General features: G+C 44.0%; 2 protein-coding genes across 21 annotated transcripts in view; one reads left to right on the forward strand and one right to left on the reverse strand.

Annotated features, from left to right (window-relative positions):
- The window catches only part of nlgn1 (neuroligin 1), a 290,450-nt gene that overhangs the window by 15,029 nt on the left and 251,706 nt on the right, over positions 1-23,715 (forward strand). For 4 of the 16 annotated variants that reach the window (XM_061825516.1, XM_061825515.1, XM_061825519.1 and 1 more), the window contains one exon: positions 13,363-13,464. The exons of the other annotated variants lie outside the window; for them this stretch is intronic. The gene's annotated coding sequence lies outside the window, so the exon portion shown is untranslated. The remainder of the gene's footprint in view (positions 1-13,362; positions 13,465-23,715) is intronic. 16 annotated transcript variants of the gene reach the window in all.
- The window catches only part of LOC133503681 (protein NYNRIN-like), a 59,010-nt gene continuing 39,908 nt past the window's right edge, over positions 4,614-23,715 (reverse strand). For 3 of the 5 annotated variants that reach the window (XM_061825532.1, XM_061825531.1, XM_061825530.1), the window contains one exon: positions 4,615-9,796. In XM_061825532.1, the coding sequence (XP_061681516.1) occupies positions 5,371-6,768 (1,398 nt within the window). In that variant the 5' untranslated portion in view covers positions 6,769-9,796 and the 3' untranslated portion in view covers positions 4,615-5,370. Of the gene's footprint in view, positions 9,797-20,165; positions 20,222-23,715 lie in introns of those variants that run through there. The other 2 variants (XM_061825533.1, XR_009795804.1) reach the window with 2 other exon arrangements.

Below are 23,715 nucleotides of genomic sequence, written 5' to 3' on the forward strand. Positions count from 1 at the left end.
ACAAGGTTGGTCAGAGAACGGACGGAGGTCGGTACACACAGGTTCAGTCAGGAGTACGAGAGTGCTGGAACGGGACATAAAGCTCAACGAACTGGCCGCGGACCAGTTGTCACCGGGTCCTATATATACGGGGGATGATCAGGCCGCATGAGGCACAGGTGTGTGCCTCCCAATCAGCACAGCCGCACAGCTCGTGCTGAAGCGGCAGGATCATGACATCGCACACACACAAAGGCATGTTGTAGCAAGCTTGCCTCCGATCTAAGGTCTCTATTTTGCTTTCTCCAGGGCAGTTTTGGCAATGTGCGTATGACCCCCGCCTCCCCTCCTGTTGCTAGAGAGACTGGCTGCTTGAAAAGTACCTCTTGGGGTAAAAAAGTCTTGCCACCCCTGCTTTAAAACATGATTGCGGTATCAGTGTCTTGAAAGTGAGTAAAACGGAGGGGTTTTTAGTTAATGGACGCCCTTTTTAGCGATCACATGTTCCAAGAGTTGTGGTTGCCGAGGCGACACATGACGCATTGTCATGCTTGTTAATGGCACGAGGAGCGCACGACAGAAGCTTACCAGCAGACGAAGTACACGGCAGTGCTTATTAGGCAAACCAACTGTTTCCCAAAAGCAGCAACTCAGGAGGAACGTGAACCCTTGACCGTCTCTGCAATAACCTCTCATGTTCACAATGTTTCCGAAGCGCTGTGCTGATGCAAAAGGTTCCTCTGAAGCACCCAGGGAGAAGAGGATGAGGAAGGTGAGGACGAGCAGCGAAAATCTAAAACTTTTGGATATGGTCAAACACGGCAGAAGTTACCTTTTTGTGGTGCGCCACTATATATGCGTGAATGAATCCACGGTCGCTACATAAAGAGGGATGTGGTAAACACTCGTAAAACTGCTTTAATAACTTATTAAGGAAGTGAAACGTGTGGTGAAAAGAGTATTGTTTGAGTGGAAGCTGCGTTAGTTCTGTGGATAGTGGATTGCAGAAAAATGGCCCAGTGATGATGATGAAGAGGTTGATGAACTTCAAGCTGCAAGGAGGATAAGGCTTTTTGGCAAGGCAAAGATTGGTTTGAAAAATTTCAAAAGCGTTAAGGCCTCAGAAACATGCTACTGTATGCTGAGGCGTTCTCCACCAACAATGAGGCTGATTGTCGTTATGAGGAGAAAGAATTTACACAAGACATTGGCGATTATATGGTACGGAGTATTGAGTTAAGCAATTGTGTTGATGGGGTTATGTCCTTGTATAGGGGAATAGCATATGGCAAAAAGGCAAAGTCCATATCTCATGAGACTCGGTCCTATAACTACAAAAACTTGGAACATGAACAAAAAGACACTTGACTATCGTGGTACAAGAATGTTGCAACTAGGGAAATACATTAACAAGATGTTTGCGTACTCACACACAATGATACAGTCTCGAGCACAACGAACTGTCACCTAACAATACAACACCCAAGGCTTATATGGTTGGCCTAACTCGTGTCAGTGAAGCGCAAATGAGGAGCTGCTGCCGGAGGCACAAAAATCCCACCCCAGTCTGTATGGTGGTCATCCAGTCCACCCAAAGCAAAGACCTTGGCTGAGCAGTTCAGGCGGTTGATTAGGACACGAAAGCACCAGGGTACCTACGAGGCGACTCAGGCGGACTTCTGTGAGGAGGGTCCCAATGGCAAAGCAGAAACCAAACAGGAGCAGATGACAGCTTAGGCCGAAGCCCTGCCAAGGCTTGATCGAGAGGCGGGGGCTGCTGCTGCTGGTTGAACGCCGCTGAGGCATTGTTGAAAGGCGGCTGGTGCTCGGGCTTTGCCGAGGCGTGTGTGAAAGGCAGCTGGTGCTTAGCTGGGGGACAGGAGGTGCCTCCTCAGCCTGCTGCCATTGAGAAATTGGTTGGTGTGCAGAGTGCACACAGACTCGTGAAGGTGAACTGGGAAAAATGGGTGGAATAGAATGAGTTGATTTACTGGCGGATTTTGCTTGCTGTGGCTTGGGCGGAGTGAAGCAGGAGACATAAAGCTGAGTTCAACTTGGACACCTCTGCTGGCCACCACACAGGGGTCCTGGATAAGTGGCTGAACAGATGCCCCAGAAAAGGTCAGAGGAAGAGGAGTCTTGGCTTCGGTACACGGGGGCTAGAATCGGGGGAAGGTGAAGGTAGGGGACTAAAAATAGGGAGAGAAAAAACAAAATCCCACTCAGATAGTGGACACTTGGTCGGCAGCCTGAGCGCGCTGGGGGGCAGATACATACATTTTTCCAAGGTCAAATGTTCATGTGCTATGCTGCTTGTCGTGATTATGTCACTTTGTGCAATTACCTTTGTGCATCGTTGCGTTCCTTTGTTGGCCCAATTCAACATCAAATTTTAAAGTTTGCAGCAATCGAGTCAGCTGTGGTGTTCATTCTCGCGTTCTGCCGTGCCGCTCCATTCCTGTATGCATCCTTCTTGATCTTTTCATTGTCCAGACCTGGTGGACCAAATGGTGTATCTTTTAAGTGGCCAAGGGACCCCCTACGTTGCGAGATCTCTCTGGGGTGGCACCTAATTAGTATAGCACCATCATGCTATCCAGTCATTTCTCTGATGTGCTTGTTGATATCCACTTCCCGTTGGGGAGTCACAACCAATGTGGCGTCTCCTTGTACGTCAAACCGCAGGGTGCCATCTTCATGTTTCACGACAACACATTAAATAATGTGTACCCTCCTAATAGTGAAGATCCAGCATTTAGCCACACATTTTTTTTTACATCTGACCAATTTGTCAGCTCAGTCATCACGAGACACAGCATGAGAGCTCTTGCACTTGTTTAAAGAGATGAAAAAGCCTCGCCTCACAATATTGGGTCCACAGACTTTGAATCAATGTATTGTAGGATCACTGGAGGATTTGGTTTCCATAATGGAGTTTGCTATCAATGCAGTCCTATCTCTTACACTTAAAAACTGATATCTTTATCCTCCCAACCCTAGTAAATGCCTGCATTTACTTCTGATGCAAATGTTAGAATGTTACAATCAAAGCTATCTTTGTCTCGGAAAAGGGCACCACGTCTATTTTTATATTTCTAGTTTTTTGAGAAGTGATAAAACACAAATCTCTGTTCTTTAGAAGGCTCGCTACATTTAAAAGGATGAAACTTCTCGATTTCAGCGGTCAGATGTTGCACTCAAACACATGATACAACGGGAAGTTTAATTTAGAGACAATTTAATGAAAACTACAGAGAAATTCAGGGAACAGATTTAGAGGAACTTAGCTACGAATTCACATGTGAACATGTAAAGAACGAGGTCTATGAGTAATTGCTAAACTCGGGATATGATAAGTAAATGGATCCGTCTTGAGCAATAATAATGCTGGGAATCTCTGTGATCTTTAGTTTATTCCCAAATTGTAATGCACTAATTTGTAAAAAGCAAGGTGTATTGTATTGTATTGTATTGTATGTATTGTATTGTATTGTATTCTATTCTATTCTATTCTATTCTATTCTATTCTATTCTACTCATGTTAAGCAGATTAAGATAGTCAAGCGGGTCTTTTATTCCAGTGTCTTTGTGTGCGTGTGTGTGTCTCTGTGTGCATGTGCATGTGTGCGTGTGTCCTGTTAGTATTTTAATTAGCATTTATTGAGAATCAGACTCAATCAATCGAACATAACAGAATTTCTAGGGGGGGGGGAGAACTAATTGTAATCAAAATGAGTAACGTAAATCATTACCCATCTACAATAAGAAACATTAAATATGGATGTTGCACGAGACTATAGTTCTACCACATGTGAGGGACGAATCGGACAAGATAGAACAGGACAAGGACAGGAGAAGAAACATGCAGGACAAGGGTCATGATCCGGCTATGCAACTGAAGTGTGGTGGGACTGACTAAGTGAATATCGAGGTCTATCAAGCGAAAATATAAGGGGGGTACACAAGAAAATTGCATATACCTGAGTTATTTGTCTCAATAAGTGAGTGGTCCCAGACCTAGTGAAAGTATCCCAGAGCTGTTTGCCAAGGGATGCTCATGCAAGTGAAGACACAACAGTTGTACATGCAAAAAGAGAAATCTTCTGTGATTGCTGTGCCTGCAACACAGAGGCTATGGACCCCACCCAATCAATTGAGGACTGGACTGGGAACAGGCTGGCCACTCTGCGGTGGCTGCATTGACCCAATGCTACCCCCCCAGGAGAACAGGAAGCCCCACACAACCTGTAGGTTCCACGATGCAGCCAGTCCCTGCCCAACCTGAGGATGAGAGAATGTCCCTTATATGTTGGGAAGGAGGGCGGATAGGGGCGCCCGACAAGATAAGGGGGGAAGACACAGAATAGCCACGGGCTATGAAAGAGAAGCCCCAATGCAAAGCAATGATCCAGCGCGGGGGGCCGATCTCAGGAGCACCGTTATGCAACTATAGTGGGACCTCTTCTTATGTAATGAATTTGTTCCGGAAGTTGCTTCGTAATGTGAATTTTTCACAAGTAGAAGTGCATTTTTGTTAGGTCCAAAGCACGGACTTCTCGCTCAATGTGGACCCAGAAGCTCACGGCACCAGGATAGAATGATTGAGACAGAGGCAGAGTTATTTTTTACCAAACTGCAGTTTGGGGAAAGTTCGGGGGAAGAGGAACATATCCTCCAAGCCCGCCCGTAAGACTCTCTCCGAGTCTCCCCAAAACCACACATTTTATTGAGCTCCACACATAGGGTGGGGGAGAGCAGGTTTCACAAGACAAGTAAAGTTGTTATACAGAGACAGTTAATCTTCTCAAGGCCGGGTGTCCTCTGAGTAGACACAGTTCTTCCTGTTACAAAAACCCACAAGAATGCAGCTATCATAAATTTGCAGTCACCTTGAGCTCTTAAACTTCCCATAGACAAACAGCACACACACGCATCCCTGCACAGCAACAGAGTCATTAAAAGAGATTTATGACACATGAGGTGATACATTTCACAGGCCTCTGTGAAATGTGTAAGCTTATCTTACATTTCCCCCCTGTTGTGGATTTTTGGAACATCAATTGAGCTCAGTCCTATAACAGGTTTTAGAGCACAACATCATAATAATGCACAACATAGGTACCCAGTCAGGGGGAGGTGAAAACCCTCTTAATAGGGAAAAATTCCTCCCCTGCCCTCCGCTTGGAGCGACAGCCTCATGGCCTGAATGAGAAGGGAATCAAATAAAAAATGGCAGAGAACACAGTAAACCTAAATAAAGAGGGAAAGAAAGCGGAGGACAGAGGTTACAAGCACATGTCCTCACCGGTGGGGTTTGGTTCTCAGTACCGCACCCGTAGACAGTAGGAAATCAGTCAGTATTTATACCGGGTTGTCACCATAGTAGCTGCTTTAAGTGACAGGATGGACCTTTTTGGTGTGGGACTGGTGAATCCACGTCTCTCTCTCCGCGATTTTGACAGCTGTGGGTGTGGTCAGGAGCACTGTGAATGGGCCTTCCCACCTCGGGCTGGACCAGCACTTCCTCTTGATGACCTTTATCAGCACCTGGTCTCCTGGAGTCAGCGATTCCTGTGTGGAAGGGAGAGAAGGACCTGGCAGATCATTTGCTCTTTTCACATTGTCATTTTGGAAAAGTCTAAGCAGCCAGTCTGTCATGGGGTCAAGTTCCCCTTTTTCCTCCTGTACTCCTGACGCTTCCCATAATGGAAGATGAAAAGGTCTTCCTTTTACTGCTTCAAAAGGTGTGATGCCTGTTACTGTTGGAACTATTCTCATGTATGTTTTGACTAAGGGCAAACACTCTGGGCATGGTTTCCCTGTTTCTTCCATGGTCTTTTTGAGTCTAAGTTTGATAGTGCCATTAGTTCTCTCCACTAGTCCTGCACTCTGTGGATGATAAGCACAGTGATGTTTTAGGCTGATCCCTAGATGTTGGGCCATTTCTCCAATAATTTGGTTAACAAAATGTGACCCATTGTCACTCCAAATAACTCTTGGAATACCGTGATCTGGGATGATGTTTTTACATATAGCTTTTGCTACTGTCTGTGCATCTGGCTTTTTTGCTGGGAAGATTTCTACCCATTTTGAGAATGAGTCCACTATTACTAAGCAGTATTTGTGCGGACCGGATCTGTTCAGTTCTATGAAATCCATGTGGATGATTTCAAATGGGTAAGACCCTTGTGGGCACTTCCCTCTTGTAGGTCTGACATTTCCCTGAGCATTGTGTTTGCAGCATGTGAGGCACGATCTGCAAAAATTTTTAAAATAGGTAATGAGGCCTTTAGTACAGTAGAAGATATTTTCTACTATCCCCACCATCCCCCCTGTTGAGACATGGCTTGGCCCATGACTCAATTTAGCCACTGCTTGAAAAAGACTCCGAGGGAGGCAGGGTTTGTCCAAAACTCTGTAAATGCCCAGGCCGTCCATTTTTGCTCCTGCTGCAGTCCACTGTTGCTTTTCATTCGGCGGGGCATTGTCCTGCATGTCCTTCAGAACTTGGAGAGGGATGATGTCTTGCTTCTGCGAAGGATATGTCGTTCGTTCACACTTATCTTCATCTGTGCTGTCTGCTTCTTCTTGAACATGGGTGTGGCTGGTTCCCATCGCTGCTTGTTTTGCTGCTTGGTCAGCTTTAGCATTCCCTTGGGAGACTGGATCTGTGGCTTTCGTGTGGGCTTTGCACTTACAGACAGCAATTCTCCTTGGGAGTAGAACTGCTTGGAGTAAGGCTTTGAGCAGATCAGCATGCTGGACTGGTTTTCCACTTGACGTTTGCATGCCTCTCCTGGCCCATTGTGCAGCAAAGACGTGGAGCGTTGAATAGGCATATTGGCTGTCTGTATATATCGTGACCTCTTGACCTTGGAAGAGTTTGCATGCTTCTGTGAGTGCCACGATTTCTGCTGCCTGCGCTGACCAGTTGCCAGGGAGCTTTCCCGCTTTGAGTATTGCCTCTTCTGTTACCACTGCATAGCCTGTATTGTTCTTCGTCTGTCATCTGTGTTGCAGTTCTTTCTAGGTCACGTACAACTGAGGTTGGACCAACGTTGTCAAGGTCCAGTGAATAAAATTCATCCGGTGGTCCGTTTCCTTGGCTGACACAGGCGTCCATCTGTTCCATAGTTTTGATTGGTTTGATCCCATCTTCCGTGGCAATCAGGTTTATTCTCAGTGCTGTCAATAGGTCTCTGCCCATTAGATTCACAGGGCAGGTGTTGCTCATAACAAACTTGGTTTCAATTTGTTGGCCATCTTCATCCTCTACCAACACCGGGTGAGACCACAGTTCGCGTTGTGCTAGGCCTCCAGCTCCTATCACTATGATTTGTCTTCTGGAAGCTTTTACTCCCTTAACTGGATCTATCAGGACCGAATGGTCTGCTCCAGTGTCACATAAAAATTTTGTTGGTTTTTTAAATGGCCCAACTTTGAGCCACCGAAATGGTTTGGGTCTTAAGCGGTCTTCCAGATTTAAGATGGAGAGGTCGAAAACTTGGATTGATGATGCTTCCTCCGGGTCTGGTGGTTCTTCTGGCTCATCACCCTCATCTTCTTCTCCCTCTAATAGTCATTGATCATATTGTGGATTGAATGGGGGGTCTCTTGGTGGTTCTCGGTTGCTCCCTCCCTTCCGGCTGTCCGGGAGGGGGCATTCACGTGTCATGTGTCCCTCTTTCTGGCAGTTGAAACACTTCTTGGGACTCCTGCATTCTCTAGTCAGGTGTCCTGGTTTCCCACAGTTGTAGCACTTCAGGCTTGGTCCCCCTTTTTGTTGACCTTGACCTCTTCTTTGACCTCTCCTTTCTCCTCCTCGTTGCATAGCGTACACCTCAGAGGACTCGTGTGTCTCAGTAGATGTCGCCATTCCTCTTATGGCTGCAGTCAGCGCTGCCATGGCTGTTGTGCTATCCATTCCCTTCTTTCTTCTATGGTTCTCCTCTGCATGACTGGCCCAGTCCATCAATTGGTTGGTGTTCAAAGTTCTGTGAGTCACACAGTGTTTTTGGATGAACCCGCTGATGTGTGGTTGGAAACCGTCCATAAGGCATTGTCTTAGCTGGCTGTGGTAGGGACCATTATCGTTAGCATCTTCAGGCAGCCCACTGTTGGTTTTGAATATTCCTTCCAGTCTGATCTTGAAATCATGGACTGATTCTTCTGGTTTCTGGCGGCACTGTCTGATTTTGCTGTAATCTGGTGGCTTCTGGTAAGCTGTCATTACTCGCTCCAGTATTTCATCCATCCTGGTAGTCAGGAGGGGGTCATCTGGGTGTAGGATTGGTCCATTGTTTCCTCTACGGGAGTTAAAATTTCCTCTCACTCTTCCCCAACGATGTTTCAGCGCTGTCTTGAATGCTGTCTCCACTTCAGTCCCATTAAGGTGAAAAGAGCTTTTTAGTTCTCTGAAATTAGAACACCAAAAAACTGGGTCTGTCTCTGGATCCCCCAGGCCTGTACAGGCTTCAGAACATTGAGTTGCTGTCCATGGTCTTGGCACTAGGATGGTGGGTTCGTGATCTCCATCCATCCCATAATGAGGATTGGCAACAGCATACAGTGGGTACATCTCTGCAGCTCCACTTGTAGTTCCACTTGGCCACGCTGGGTGGCGTTGTTTCCTTGCTGGAGTCTGCTCCTGCCAATCAGATAAGCTGGGGTAGATCTTCACTTTTATCTCATCAGTCCTCCGGCGTCCCCCTCTGGTGGTGATCGGCGAGAATGCAGGGGCTGCAGGAACCGTTGCCTCTCTCCAATCTTCTTCTTTCCTGTTGCTGATCTTCTCTGTGGCGCGGTTGTTTCTTCATCTGGCTTGATGCCAAGGGGAGCAATCAACCCCCCTGTTTGTCTTTCTCGTCTCTCTCTTTTTTTTCTGTTTTTTATTTTTTTATATCTCTCTGCCTTTTAACACACTGGTCTTCCCAAATTTTCAACTTACTTAATTCCATCTCAAATTTCCCTGTCTTCTTTCCCTTTCTCACCTTCTCTTCCCATCGAGTTTTCATGCATGCTTTTAACCTCTTAATTTCCTCCGGATCTTTAAGATTGGGTCGGAAATCATATTTATTGACCCATTTTCTCAAATACTCACAACTACCCGGATGATGTCTCTGCATAAATTTCACATCACGAGGTTCAGTCACCTCTTTTGTCTCTGCTTGTCCCATTTTTTTTTCCTTTGTTGCTCCTAAGGCGAGATTTTTTTTTAGAAAATTCTGAATTTTGACGGGTGTGGTCGGGGCTCACGAACCTCCTCCTCCTCTGCTCACTTGTGCAGCGTCCTGCAGCATTTACTCTATTTTAGTTTCACCTAGAAACTTCGCGTATGCAGAAACCTATTCTGCTTGGTCTCACCCAGAGACCTACTCTATTTTAGTTTCACCTAGAAACTTCGCGTATGCAGAAACCTATTCTGCTTGGTCTCACCTAGAGACCTACACGTATTTTACTTTTTACAGAAACCTATTCTGTCTGTGTCTCACCTAGAGACAAGTTTTAAAAGGCAGGAAGTATCGGAGCGGTCTTCACACACCACTTTTAGTCTCCTATTTTAACGTAATTTTACTACTTGTTAAATCTGGGTTTATTTCCGCTCTATTTTATTTTTAGATGTTAAGTTATACCATATAACCATCCTATGAGACCAAATAAGTTTTATCCTACCGCAGTGCTGTGGCCCTGGTCCGTTGGGACCCGTCACCCGACAGTCCGGTCCAGCGCTGGATCAGCGATGCGACCGATCCTTCAATGGAGGACACTGGTACCAGATTCTTGGTCTCGTTGATCCCGCGTCGTTCCAGGCGTCAAGCTGTTGGGTTCCCGGGTTTCGGCACCAGAGAAATGTTAGGTCCAAAGCACGGACTTCTCGCTCAATGTGGACCCAGAAGCTCACGGCACCAGGATAGAATGATTGAGACAGTGGCAGAGTTATTTTTTTTACCAAACTGCAGTTTGGGAAAAGTTCGGGGGAAGAGGAACATATCCTCCAAGCCCGCCCGTAAGACTCTCTCCGAGTCTCCCCAAAACCACACATTTTATTGAGCTCCACACATAGGGTGGGGGAGAGCAGGTTTCACAAGACAAGTAAAGTTGTTATACAGAGACAGTTAATCTTCTCAAGGCCGGGTGTCCTCTGAGTAGACACAGTTCGTCCTGTTACAAAAACCCACAAGAATGCAGCTATCATAAATCTGCAGTCACCTTGAGCTCTTAAACTTCCCATAGACAAACAGCACACACACGCATCCCTGCACAGCAACAGAGTCATTAAAAGAGATTTATGACACATGAGGTGATACATTTCACAGGCCTCTGTGAAATGTGTAAGCTTATCTTACATTTCCCCCCTGTTGTGGATTTTTGGAACATCAATTGAGCTCAGTCCTATAACAGGTTTTAGAGCACAACATCATAATAATGCACAACATAGGTACCCAGTCAGGGGGAGGTGAAAACTACTACTGATCGTCGTTTTCGCCATGACATACTTCTTTGATAGCTCAGAAACACCCACACAAGATTTATGCTCGGAAATCAAATCCTTCTTGAAGTCAACAGTTTTACGCTTTTTTCAGTACCAGCAGTTCCACTTACCTTCTTTGGAGCCATGATCGCGGGTTAATGTTGCTCAATTTGAAGAAAAAAGTCACTACAATACTGGGAAACGTCCGTGAGCAGAGGAATGTGTGAGTCAACAGGTTGTGGCGCGCTAATGCCCGTGGTCACACGCTAATGCGCGCAGTCGCCCGTGTTACGTATTTATCTTTTTTTCCGGGGGTGCGTTCGAAAGCACAATAACAAATCATCATTAGTCAGCTGATCGGGGTGTTTGAATACAGATTTTTGTTTGAAAAACAAAGCAAAAAAAATCTCTAAATTTTCATTCAAAAACCAATTTGTAGGGAAACCAAGATGTTTGAAAACCTTGGTACCACTGTATTTGTGAAATCTGTGAACATCCGTGAATGTGTCTCCTTTATAATACAGAGAGGATTAAATCAAGTTGAGAGCACCCAACGTGTGTGTTTTCTCATTCATCCATCATAAAAAAAATAATACACAGCGCAGAGTTAGACCCACTACACCTCCTCAGAAGCCGCAAGAAGTACATCCTTTGCTAGGCTTTTTTGAGGATGGAGTTGATTTTTGTCTCCCACTTCAGGTCCTCTGAGACTGTAATTTCCAAGAACCTTAAGGTCTCAACGGTTGACACAAGACAGTTGGACAGTGTCAGGGGCAGCTGTGGTGAAAGATGCCTCCTGGAGTCCACAATCATCTCTACAGTCTTTATAGAGTGTTCAATGGCAGGTTGAGTTGACCACACCAAAGCCCCAGTCTCACCACTTCTTTTTTTTTTTTTCCGACAACTCGCTGAATATTTTTACGGAGCTAGTCGGCGCACTCTTCAAAGCCTCACGATGAAGAGGGATGTGAGCCGGTACACAAGTCTGTCTGCGAAAGAGGGGACATTGCCTAAGGCTTCCGACGAGCCATCTTATGAACCTACGCTCCCGAGCCAACAAAATTTATAAACTTTAGCTTCTGATTAAGACCTGCAAACACTTTGGACATTCTGTGGCTCTGTGCTTAACAGAGACTTGGCTTTGTGGACAAGTGGCTGATGCCACCATCACGCTACCCGGCTTCAACCTCCATCGTGCGGAACGTGTCATTGAGCTAACATGGAAATAGAAAGGAAGCGGAATATGCTTTTACATCAACGACAAATGGTGCACGGACGTTACAAAGCTCAGCACACACCGCAGCCCGCTTTTAGAGTCAATGTTTTTGAACTGTAAGCCGTTTAATTCGCCACGTGAGTTCACATCTTTTCATCTTGTTTACATTCTTCCTCAAGCTAGCACGAACGCAGCTCTGCTAACGCTTGTCGAGCAGATAAATGAGATTGAGAAAAAAATACCCAAATTCACCGCTCTTTATCCTAGGAGGTTTTAACACAGCTAAACTTAACCACAAACTCCCTAAATGTAATAGTGGGGACAGGGCCCCCGACAATCGCATGAGAAACTAACTGACTAAAGAAATTAATATTGCAAAGAGGGACTATGCAGTTAAACTTGAAAAACATCTCGGCGATAATGACTCGAAATCAGTTTGGCACGGATTACTATCCCTCACTCACTACAAGCAATGTTCTCCCCCAGTAGAAAACAAGAGCGGGCTAGCCGACGACTTAAATAGCTTTTACTGGAGATTTGAAATAGACACTTCCACACCACGCACCCACCAAGACCCATCACAAGCTGCACCACTTTCCACTCCACTGTTTAACATCCATGAAAGCAATGTTAGACAGATCTTCAAACAACAAGAGAACTGCGAACGGATAAAGGCACTCCGTAGAAGCTTAACACAATGTCGGACAATAACACTTACAAAGCCTTGTGAAAGTATTCTGCCTATCACAAGAGCTGCTGAGACAGTTCTACACAGCGGTTATCCAATCAGTACTGTGTACCCCCATCACAGTCTGGTTTGGGGCTGCCACAAAAAGAGCAAAGTCAGACTGCAATGGTAAATCAAAAACGCCGACTGGATTGTCGGCACCACGCTACCCACTATTGAGGACTTGCATGAAAAACAAAGTTGGTCCAGAGCAGGCAGGATCCTATCAGACCCTCCACATCCTGGCCACCAGGTCTTCCAGCCCCTTCCTTCGGGAAAGCGCTTCTGATCAATGAAAGTCAAGAGTAGCAGGCATTTGAACAGTTTTTTCCCTCTGGCAATTAAGTCAGCGAACCTGCTATTTTTCTGCCTTGTGCCATGTTATGCCACTCGCTCATATCCTTTTGTTCCAATCACTGTTAATATTAGTAATATATATGTTTTATATATGTATTTTTTAAATATTTTGTGAACCGCAAGATTCATTCACTTTAAACTGCTCCATTTGCACAATTGACATTTTACTGGTCTGTAACGAGAACCGCGAATGGGTAAAAGGACTGTGTAGAAGCTTAACACGATGTAGGACAATAACACACTTGCAGTATCTCTTACCTGTTCTAAATTAAGATTTTACATCTTGCACATCTTATAAGGAATACTTCCTATAAACAAAAACGTTTCTTGTTCTTTGTTCTTGTTGCTATGTTGTTCCTTGTTCTTTGTTCTGAATGTCGTACCAGGGCAGCACCGACTGCCGGAGAAAAATTCCTTGTGTTTTTACACACTTGGCCATTAAGGCTGATTCTGAAAAGTGACGGCTGATGTTGTATTCTTTTAAAACGGTTTCTTGACAAAGAAGACATACAGCCTTGGACTGGACTAAAGTAAAAACGTATTTAGGCATCCATTCTTTCTTAAACACCCAGCACTCACTGTCGATTTTTCTTTTCTTTAACATTGTTGTAGATGGGTTCTGATCTGACCAGTGGAAAAAGACTAACAACAGGGAATGACACACGCTCTGCTAAATCAAGACACCGCACCGAGTGTGCCACCTAATGTTGAAATGTGAGTCATAATAAGTGAAAATGGAATGAATGCAATCATTCATATCAAACCTTAATTATTTACCAATCTTTGGCGAGCCAGATTAAAAAGACCAGCGGGTCAGGTGTGGCCCGCGGGCCGTAGTTTGCCCACCTCTGTCCTAGGATCATTGGGACACACAAACCCCTCCACCATGATAAGGTGACTGCTCAAGGAGAGGCTATGAATAAATAAATGGGCAGCACAGTCGCGCAGCTGGAAAGCCTTGGCCTCATAGATGTGAGGTTCAATCCCAGCCTGTGTGGAGTTTGCATTTTCTCTCCGTGCCTGCGTGGGTTTTCTCCGGGCACTCTCCACATCCCAAAAACATGCTACATTGCAAACACTCAAAATTCGCCCTAGGTGTGATTGTGAGTGGTGGAGGTTGTTTTTCTCGATATGTCCTGTGATTGGCTGGCAACCAATTCAAGGTGTACCTTGCCCGTTGACAGCTGGGAAAAACTCCAACACTCCTGTGCCCCTTGTGAGGTTAAGCTGCCAAGAAAATATATGGATGTATGAAATAAATAAATAAATAAATGGACAAATAAATAAACAAATGAACGAACGAACAACGAATAAATGAACGAATAAATAAAAGAGCAGCACGATGAAATGGCTGTAAACCGTTGGCCTCACAGCTCTGAGGACCTGGATTCAATCCTGGCCCCACCTGTGTGGAGTTTTCATGTCCTCCCCGTGTCTGTGTGGGTTTTCTCCGCGCACTCTGGTTTCCTCCCATATCCCCAAAACATGCATTAACTGGACACTCTAAATTGCCCTTAGCTGTGATTGTGAGTGTCTCCATGTGGCCTGTAATTGGCTGGCAACCAGTTCAGGGTGTACCTTGCCTCCTGCCCGTTGACAGCTGGGATGGCTAAGAAAATGGACCAATGTATAGATGGATAAAAAGCTCGTACTTCTACTTTTCTTTTCCTTTCCACATGTCAGCTGTTTTAATTGTATTTACATTTGCGAATGTTATTTATTTTTTAATGCTTTTAATCATGTAATGCACAATGAGTTTCATACACCTTGTGTATGAAATGCACTATACAAATAAACTTGCATTGCTTTGCTTTGGTCATCAGTGATTATTCTCGTTGATTTCTTTGGGGAACTGATTGTTCATCCCAAACATAGTTCATTTAAGCTCTCGACCTTTGGATTTTACAAACACTTCCTGATGAAAGTTTTCAAATTGTACAATGATGGGATATGGTTGGTTTCCTGGACGAGGGTTTCCCAATCGGTGGACAGGGTGTAAAGTAATCTTTTCAGCTGTATCTTACTGTGTCTTAAACACATATGTCATAAACGTTTTCAGCTAATTTTGAGGTCTTCCGAAAAGTTTTCTTGGATAGTGTAAAAGATGAGGTTGTCACGCACGCTTCTTGATTGTATATCCAGTGTAGTTTTTTTTTTTTCAAAAGTTTATATTCCAATATGAGAGTTTTTAATCCCGCAGAGCCAGACATCAATAGGTCCTCAGATTTTTAGTCATTTAGCATTCCACTTCAAAAGGTCTTGGTGTTTTTTAAAAAAAGTTCCATGATGATGCCTGACTTTGGTGCAGGCAGCATGGGATCAATTCCCGATCAGTGATATTGTTGATATCTGCCCAGCAACTGACTAGTGACCAGTCCAGGTTGTAGTCTGCCTTTTGCCCGAAGCTTGCTGGTATAGGCTCCTGCTCTCCCGTGACCCTTGTGAGGAAAAGTGGGTTGGAAAATGGATGGACGCATGCACTTACGTTACTGAGGGGGACGGAATTTTCCTGGTAAAGTTTTCTCTTAACCACAGCTTATTGACATTGCCATTATTCTCTCTTTCTGCTGATTTTCAACAAGGCACCACATCTCTCTTTTCTGTTTGAGAGATCTGGCAATGCTTGACACCAGCAGAACTACTTTTGGGAGTTATAGTATGCTCTCACTAAGGAGTGATGGAACTATTGTCTGCTCTGGGTGCCGAGAACAGGTGCAACTTGTTGGAGAATAATGTGATGTACCTATTCCGCATGGGCGAAAGTCCCCAAATTACAAGTTAATTAACAGGCCAATACCATGATGCTTGAGCCATGTTAGATTTCTTGCTTAAAAAAAAAAAAAAAAAAAAAAAAAAAAGAGGAATAGGTGCTCAGTCAGGTGCAGGTTCGGAATTCCATGCCTTTTTTCTTTCCCTGTTACCATTATCATCTCAACCATACAGACTGGAGAGAGAAAAAAAGTCTATATCCCTCAGTTCATTGACAAAAAAATTATTTTTTTCACTAAACATGTAGGATGAAAATATGTAGGAAACATGCATTTCCTCTCCACCGCTGGCTTGTCTCATTTCTGTCCCTGTCATCTTGACCTGAAATCTTGCACTCTTCATTTGATGGATGTCAGGTTCACCATTCAGACATTCATTAAACAGGACAAAAAAGGAAGCAAAGACACCAGTTCAAGTCTCGCGAGGAGAGAGGAGAGGAACTGTCTCGTACAATTCACTACTCCACTCTCTGATTATCCTCTCCTCAGCACCTCTATTTATTTAGTTTTAAGACGCCCCTTATTTACATGGATGTTACAAAAAGGAGACGACAAGCAAAACAGTTTGAAACAAGGTGTACATGTTTGTTCATGTGCGTGTGCATGTGTGGAAGATTGCTGAATACATGTGTGGTCATCATTTCTTTAATAGGCAACAGTTCTAACCGTTCTGATGATTAGATTTTTTTGTTCTTGCTATCTCCTGCTAGGAGGCTGCCATGTTATCTAGAGCAGAGCAAAGCATTTCTTTCTTGGAAGCAGATGTATCATAATTATGATCACAATTATTCCTACAATGGATGATTTGTTTTTCCCCATAGCTCTCCAGTACAACATTCCACAACCTTCCTCTTTTGGAAGATCCTTGTAAACAGCTCGTCCACACTCACAATTGTAACATGTTGTTCAAATATGTTAAGGTTACTGTTCAGTGGTGTAAGCGATTTTATAGTGAGTACTAAATATGTGAATACTATGAGAAGTATAACAGGAGAACTCTATTGTATGATGAATGCCATAGTCCACAACATACGTATGCTACTCTATGGCGAATATGACAATGGGTTCTTCTTTTCCTTTTGACCCCCTTCACCCAGTGTGGGGTCGCCGCAGTGCGACATCTTTTTCCATGTAAGCCTATCCCTGCATCTTTTTCTCTGACATCAACAGCGCTCATGTCTTTCCTCACAACATCCATCAACCTTCTATTTGGTTTTCCTCTTGCTCTTTTACCTGGCATCTCTATCCTCATCACCCTCCTACCAATATACTCACGCTCTCCTGTCTGGACTTGTCCAAACCAGTAAAGTCTCCACTCTCTAACTTTGTCTCTAAAACAACTAATTTTGTCTGTCCCTCTCACGAGGTCGTTTCAAATCAGATTCAACCTGCTCACCCAAAGAGAGAAGTGCAACATCTTAATTTCCCTCACCTCCAGCACCACTGTCTCTAATCTGTACATCATGGCTGGCCTCACCTCTATTTTATAAACTTTGCCCTTCATCCTCGCAGAGAACCTTCTGTCACATAACACACCTGACAATTTCCGGCAGCTATTGCAACTTGCTTGGGCCCCTTTCTTACCACACTCACCATTGCTCTGGATTGTTGACCACATGTGTTTGAAGTTGTCCAACCTTGCTATCTCCTCTCCCTGTAGCCTGACTGTTTCCCCTCCACCCCTCTCATTCATGACCATGTATTGTCTTACTTCGGCTAATCTTCATTTCACTTCTTTCCAGTGCATGCCTCCACCCTTCCACCTGCTCCCTGCTTTCACTGCAGATCACAATGTCATCTGCGAACACCATGATCCAAGGGGATTCAAGTCTAACCTCCTCCTTCACCCTATCCATTACCACTGCTAACAGGAAGTCGCTCACAGCTGCTCCCTTTCGCCTCTCCCCAGTCCTGTCATTGTCCCACTTTTTCTTTGCTCTCCTCTTTCCTTTTATGACTTCGTATACTTTGGGATTGAACCACCAAGTCTCCTTTTACCCTTTCCAAGCAAAAGACACAACAAGTATTCTCATGTGTGTCTCAGATCACCTTGGCTTTAGTAGTCCAGTCTTCGCGGAGGTCTTCCTATCCACCGAGAGCCTGTCTCATATCTTTCCTGAAAACCACACAAAATTCTTCTTTTCTCAGCTTTCACCACATGGTTCTCTGCTCTACCTGCATCTTCCTGATCTTCCTCCCCACCACCAGAGTCAGCATACACACTACCATCCATTGCTGTCGAGTTACACTCCCCCTTACCACTAACCTTACAGTCAGTAACCTTCTTCAGATTATTTTGTCTGAACAACGTGTAATCCACCTGGATGGTTCTACCTCCACTGTTAGGTCACCCTATGTTCCTGCATCTTCTGAAAAAAAAAGTGTTCACTAATGCCATTTCCATCCTTTTTACAAAGTCTACCACAATCTGTCCCTCAAAGATCCTTTTTCGGATGCCATACTTTCCCATAACTTCTTCATTACACCTATTTCCTTCACCAACATGTCCATTACAATCCACATCAATCACAACTCCCTGTGTCTGGGATACTCAGAACTACTTAAGATAGTTCCTTCCAGAATTTCTTTTTAACCTCTAGTTCACATCCTAACTTTGACTAGTGTATGGGATTCTTTAGATGAACGCTCATATTTGTTTGTCAGTTTTAAGACTGATACCCTTCCTAACGCAACCCTCTGGATATACACTTAAGGAAAATAGTATTTGAACACCCTGCTATATTGCAAGTTCTCCCACTTAGAAATCATGGAGGGGTCTGAAATTTTCATCGTAGGTGCATGTCCACTGTGAGAGATAATCTAAATAGAAATATACAGAAATCACAAGTTTTTTTTGTATTTGTTTCTTTCTCATTGAATGGAAAATATCGGTAATTTGTATAGTCTCCTAAATAGTGTTTTAAATGGAATGAGACTCGTCATGCTTGTAATGTATGCATAGTTTGACTAAATCTATCCATTGTGTCCATGGTCTTGTGTTTCCTCCATGCATATGTTCAGGCTGTTCTTTACTGTCCTATTCATTCTCTCACTTTCTGGATGGTAAGAAGAGTGGTGTTTCACGTTAATGTGGAACATGAGTCCATTTTGCTGACCACTTTGTTTTCAAAGTGTGTTCCATTGGTATGATGTCTTTGCATAATGTTTCAGCTACAGTTGGTGCATCAGGTTGTTTAGCTGGGAATATTTCTACCCATTTTGAAAGAGCATCGATGATGACTAAACTATTGTTTTCCATTCCTTTTGTTTAGTTCAATGAAATCCATGTGTGTTTTCTGTAATGGATGTCGAGCCTTGACAGCACTGTGACTCAACTGAAAAAGCGTTGGCACCCACAGCTCTGAGGACTAGGGTTCGATCCCGGCCCCGCCCGTGTGGACGCTGCATGTTCTCCCCATGCATGGGTGGGCCCTCTCTGGCACTTCGGTTTCCTCCCACATCCCAAAAACATGCAATATTAATTGGACTCTCTAAATTGCCCCTGCGTGTGATTTTGAGTGCGGTTGTTTGTCTCCATGTGCCCTGCGATTGACTGGCAACCAGTTCAGGGTGTACCCTGCCACTTGCCTGTTGACAGCTGGGATAGGCTCCAGCACAGCCGGCGACCCTTGTGAGGATAAGTGGCTAAGAAAATGGATTGAGGGATGGATGGATTTGTAGTCTGAGGAAACTGTCCATGTTTTGGATGCACATTCCCTTATGGATTATGTCGAGCACAGGTCAGACAAGCCCTACATAAAAAAAATGCATACAAGTTAAATCCATGGGTCATGTAATGCCTTTGTACCAGGGTTACCATTCCTCCTGTTGAGACCTGAAACTTCCCAATGCTCAATATTGCCGCCCACTTAAAAAGATTTTTTTGGTAGAATGTGTTTTGTATCTGTGTTGACATAAATCACATTTTGTAATGTAGCACCTTTATTTTTCCACATTTGTAGTTCCGCTGGTAAGCTTTGTTGTTGCGTTTTGCCCAACACATCATCTGAAAGTATGTCTTCATTTGTTGGATGGTCAGCTAATTCCATAAAAGGTTTTGTCTGCTATTTCTTTTGCTGTTTTATCTGTAAATCCATTTCCCAATGATTCTTTGTCTGTATTTGATGTGTGTACTGCACATGTACATATGGCTATTTCTTTTGGTAATTGAACTGCTATGAGCAAATTTTGTCGTAACTTTGCATGTGTCACTATTTTCCCTGTAGTGTTCACTATCCCTCCATTTTTCCAGTATTGTCTGTGTAGATTGTGATACCACTGTGAATACAGCACCATTTGGTCTCAGATTGTTTAAGACTGTAAGGTATTGACAATAAGGTATTGTCTGTACAGTTCAGTCCTTCCAATCCAAATCAGATTCTTTTTCTGTCCAATCAGGAACATTTCGTGTTCCCAATACAAATCATCCCAAACTCTTCCACTCCTGTTAAGTTTGTTTGTGCAATGACGTGTGTGGTGGTGTCCATTCCTTGTGTAATGCATTTAGTTTTTTAATCAGTCTCGTTTCTGCCACCACGACTGCTCCACCTTCTGAGTACAGAAAATCAATCATGATTTTGTCTGGTGTGAGGTGTTATAAGTTTACAGTATCTTATACTACATAGTCACATGCAATGAGTCACTTACTACGTCTTTGTTGGGAAGAGATGGCTTGCTGAAACTAGGACGAGGCTCAATGCCCTCTATGACAGGAAATATAGAAGTAAAAAGAAAAAAAGGAATTACTGGGAGGACAGTTAAATCTCTTACAAAATGAGAAACCAGCACTCTATTATTCCACCTTAGATATTCCAAACAAACCTCCCACAAGAACAGGAAATCATGACATGATTGAACAACCACAAAAATGTATGGGGCAAATTAAAAAGTTGCATTTTGGGAGCATTAGTTGTGACATTTTAGATGGGGAGATGCCTGCTCTAGTTATGCAGGGTTAGGGTTAGATTAACCCTTGAACTCCCTGGTACCGTGAGAAAGTACTTTGCTGTCATCCAAAATTGTTGTAATTGTTGTGATTTTCTTCCATTCCCTGGGCGAATTATGTTACATAAACTTTATGAGATGTGATACCTTTTATGGCCGTTTTCACATCATCTTGAGTCCATTTTGTGTGTGTGTGTTTGTGTGTGTGTGTCTGTGTGTTTCTTTCTGATTTTATCCTGCAGGTTAACAATTTATATTTTTTGTGTGTGTTGAGCTGGCCAGTAAAGCCATATTGTGTTATCCACAAATTTAGATTTTATTTTAGGACATTGGCTTTCTACAAACCTCTCGTTCTTACACATAATTTTTTTTTTTGTCAGATGTTCTCTATAATCTATTTTGGTATTTATCAACTATTTTGCAATTTGTTTTCCCCCTGTTGGAGTCAGTGGTTCACCTAGGGTGACGATACTGACTTCCCCCTGGACAGGGTGACAATTACATTCTGTTTGAGGTAATTCTCAAGCTTCTACCACAAGTGGCGGAGAATTCTTACCTCTGCATCCTCAAACAGTTGTCATTCAATTTCCTGTTCAAATGAGGTAGCGAACCTCCACTCACACTTTTACACATGCACACGTTTCACGGAGCTCAAGTAGGTACAGGAAACACGTTGCCCTTTTTTCAGTTTTATAGACTAGTCTACTCGAAATGGACTAGTATTCTCGAGGTTTGGTTCTGCCACATTCACCCAGACACGCATTCACTCATTCCTCATGAGTGTGGGAGTTTCCTACTCACTAGAGATGTCTTTACTTCCTTCGGCTTTTCGTCAACCCTCAGCCTCCAGACGCAAAGTCGAGGCCCAGTCCCAGAAAGGGTCTCAAGTGCTGTGGCCACGGTCTTTGCCTGGACATCGACTCAGCCCCTGGAAAGCTCAGGTATCTTGAGATCCGGCTCGAAGGACCAAGTAAATGTCAGGTTTACCAATTAGACATTCATTAAACGGGACAAAAAAGGAAACAAAGACACCAGTTCAAGTCTCACAAGGAGAGAGGAGAGGAACTGTCTCGTACAATTCACCACTGCATTCTCTGATGATCCTCTCCTCAGCACCTCTATTTATTTAGTCTCAAGATGCCCCTTATTTACATGGATGTTACAAAAAGGAGACGGCAAGCAAAACAGTTGGAAATAAAGTGTACTTGTTCGTTCATGTGTGTGTGCATGTGCAGTTCAACAGCTCTGATGATTAGATGTTTTTGTTCCTGCTATCTCCTGCTAGGTGGCTGCCACATTATCTAGGGCAGACCAAAGCATTTCTTTCCCCGGAAGCAGATGTATGATAATTATATTCACAATTATTCCGATAACATGGGACAGGATGACTGCACTGTATTAAGGAGAGGATGATCGCGGCCATGTATTGTGAGATTTTGCGGAACAACCTCTTTCCCTCACTCAGAGCATTGTAATGGGTCATTGCTGGGTCTTTCAACATGAGAGTGACCTGAAGCACACAGCCAGGAAAATCAAGGAGTGGCTCCATAAGAAGCATATCAAGGTTCTGGCGTGGCCAAGCCAGTCTCCAGACCTAAAGCCAATACAAAATCTTTGGAGGGAACTGAAACTCCGTGTATCTCACCAACAGCCCAGAAACCTGTCTGATCTAGAGAAGATCTGTGTGGAGGAGTGGGCCAAAATACTTATTTGCAACTGTATCACACAAATAAATCGTTAAAAAATTATAGATTGTGATTTCTGGATTTTTCTTTTTAGATTATCTCTTTCACAGTGGACATGCACCAACGATGAAAATTTCGGACCCCTCCATGATTTCTAAGAAGGAGAACTTGTCATATAGTAGCATGTTCAAATACTTATTTTCTTCACTGTATCTGGACTTAGGACCGGTCTACAGATTGCACTGGGTTGTCCCCCAATAGGCTACATTTAAAATGATCATGGCTAGTATGACAAATACCTCTTTTGATCTTAACTTGTCTGAGGTCAAACCCCATTATAAACCAGCTACAGTGGTACCTGTACTTACAAAAGATTCAGGTTGCGAAAAGCCTCCCTATAAAATTTTGTCTCTATTACAAAAGAAATTCAGGATACAAAAGGAAAAAATGGCTCTGGATTCCACCGAATGTCAACATCCTGTACTGTATCTTGGTTTGAAAGCGTTGCCATCGAGCTGCTCTCCCATTGGCCACCGCGATAGCACTTTCCTGGCATCACATTGGTTAAGAAAGATGTCAATCTTTAGCCGTGACGCACATCCTGTCTCGTCGTTTGTGTGGCGTAATTGAGCAGCTCCCCACAATTGGCTAGCACATCGTCCTGGCATCACATCCCTCCATTGGCTAGAAGGAATGCCAATCTTTTTTTGGGGGGTGGGGGAATGGGACATCAATCTTTACCTGTGATGCACTTCCTTTATCTTTGTCACTGAATTTATTGTCATATGCTCACGCACACTTGCTCTGTACTCCATCTTCGCTGATTTATTCATATTTTTTTCATCAATGGTCCCAAGAAATTGATGGCCAGTGAGGAGAAGACGAGAGTTGTTTTGTCCATCAAAACAAAACAAGAAATTGTCGAGAAATATCTAAAAGACATTCAACCGTATGGTTTAATTCTTCTGCTGCTGCTGTTGCTCCTCCACGAACATTTGAGTGGTACGAAGTGGAGGTTGAACCTGAAGTTTAGAAATTTGTTTCGCTGGGAAAGGCTGAGAACATCAACTCATTGGTTCTGGAGCACCACGAGAATTTTTCAACATTCAGGAACACCATGAGGATCTTTCAATGGAGAAGCGAAAGGCTGGAGGCAATTGCACACTCGACAATGCAGGAGCAGTTTGTGGTGGAGAGTAGGAGGCATCCATCATCCATTCATCCACCCACCGCTTTTCCAGGTTGGTTGCAGGGGAAGTGACTTCAGCAGGGATACCAGACTTCCCTTTCCTCAGCCACTTTCCAGCTCTTTCCGAGGGATCCCGAGGTGTTCCCAAGCCAGCCGAGAGTCATAGTCTCTCCAGCATGTCCTTGGTTGTCCTCGGGGTCTCTTTCCGGTGGGACATGCCCAGAACACCTTACAAGTCAGAGCCAGATGCCCCAGCCACCTCATCTGACTCCTTTCAATGTGGAGGAGCACCGGCTCAACACTGAGCCCCTCTCGGATGACCGAGCTTCTCACCCACTCTCGAAGTGAGAGCCTGGACTCCATGTGGAGGAAACTCATT

The sequence above is a fragment of the Syngnathoides biaculeatus genome, chromosome 7, assembly GCF_019802595.1.
Source record: "Syngnathoides biaculeatus isolate LvHL_M chromosome 7, ASM1980259v1, whole genome shotgun sequence".
NCBI lineage: Eukaryota > Metazoa > Chordata > Actinopteri > Syngnathiformes > Syngnathidae > Syngnathoides > Syngnathoides biaculeatus.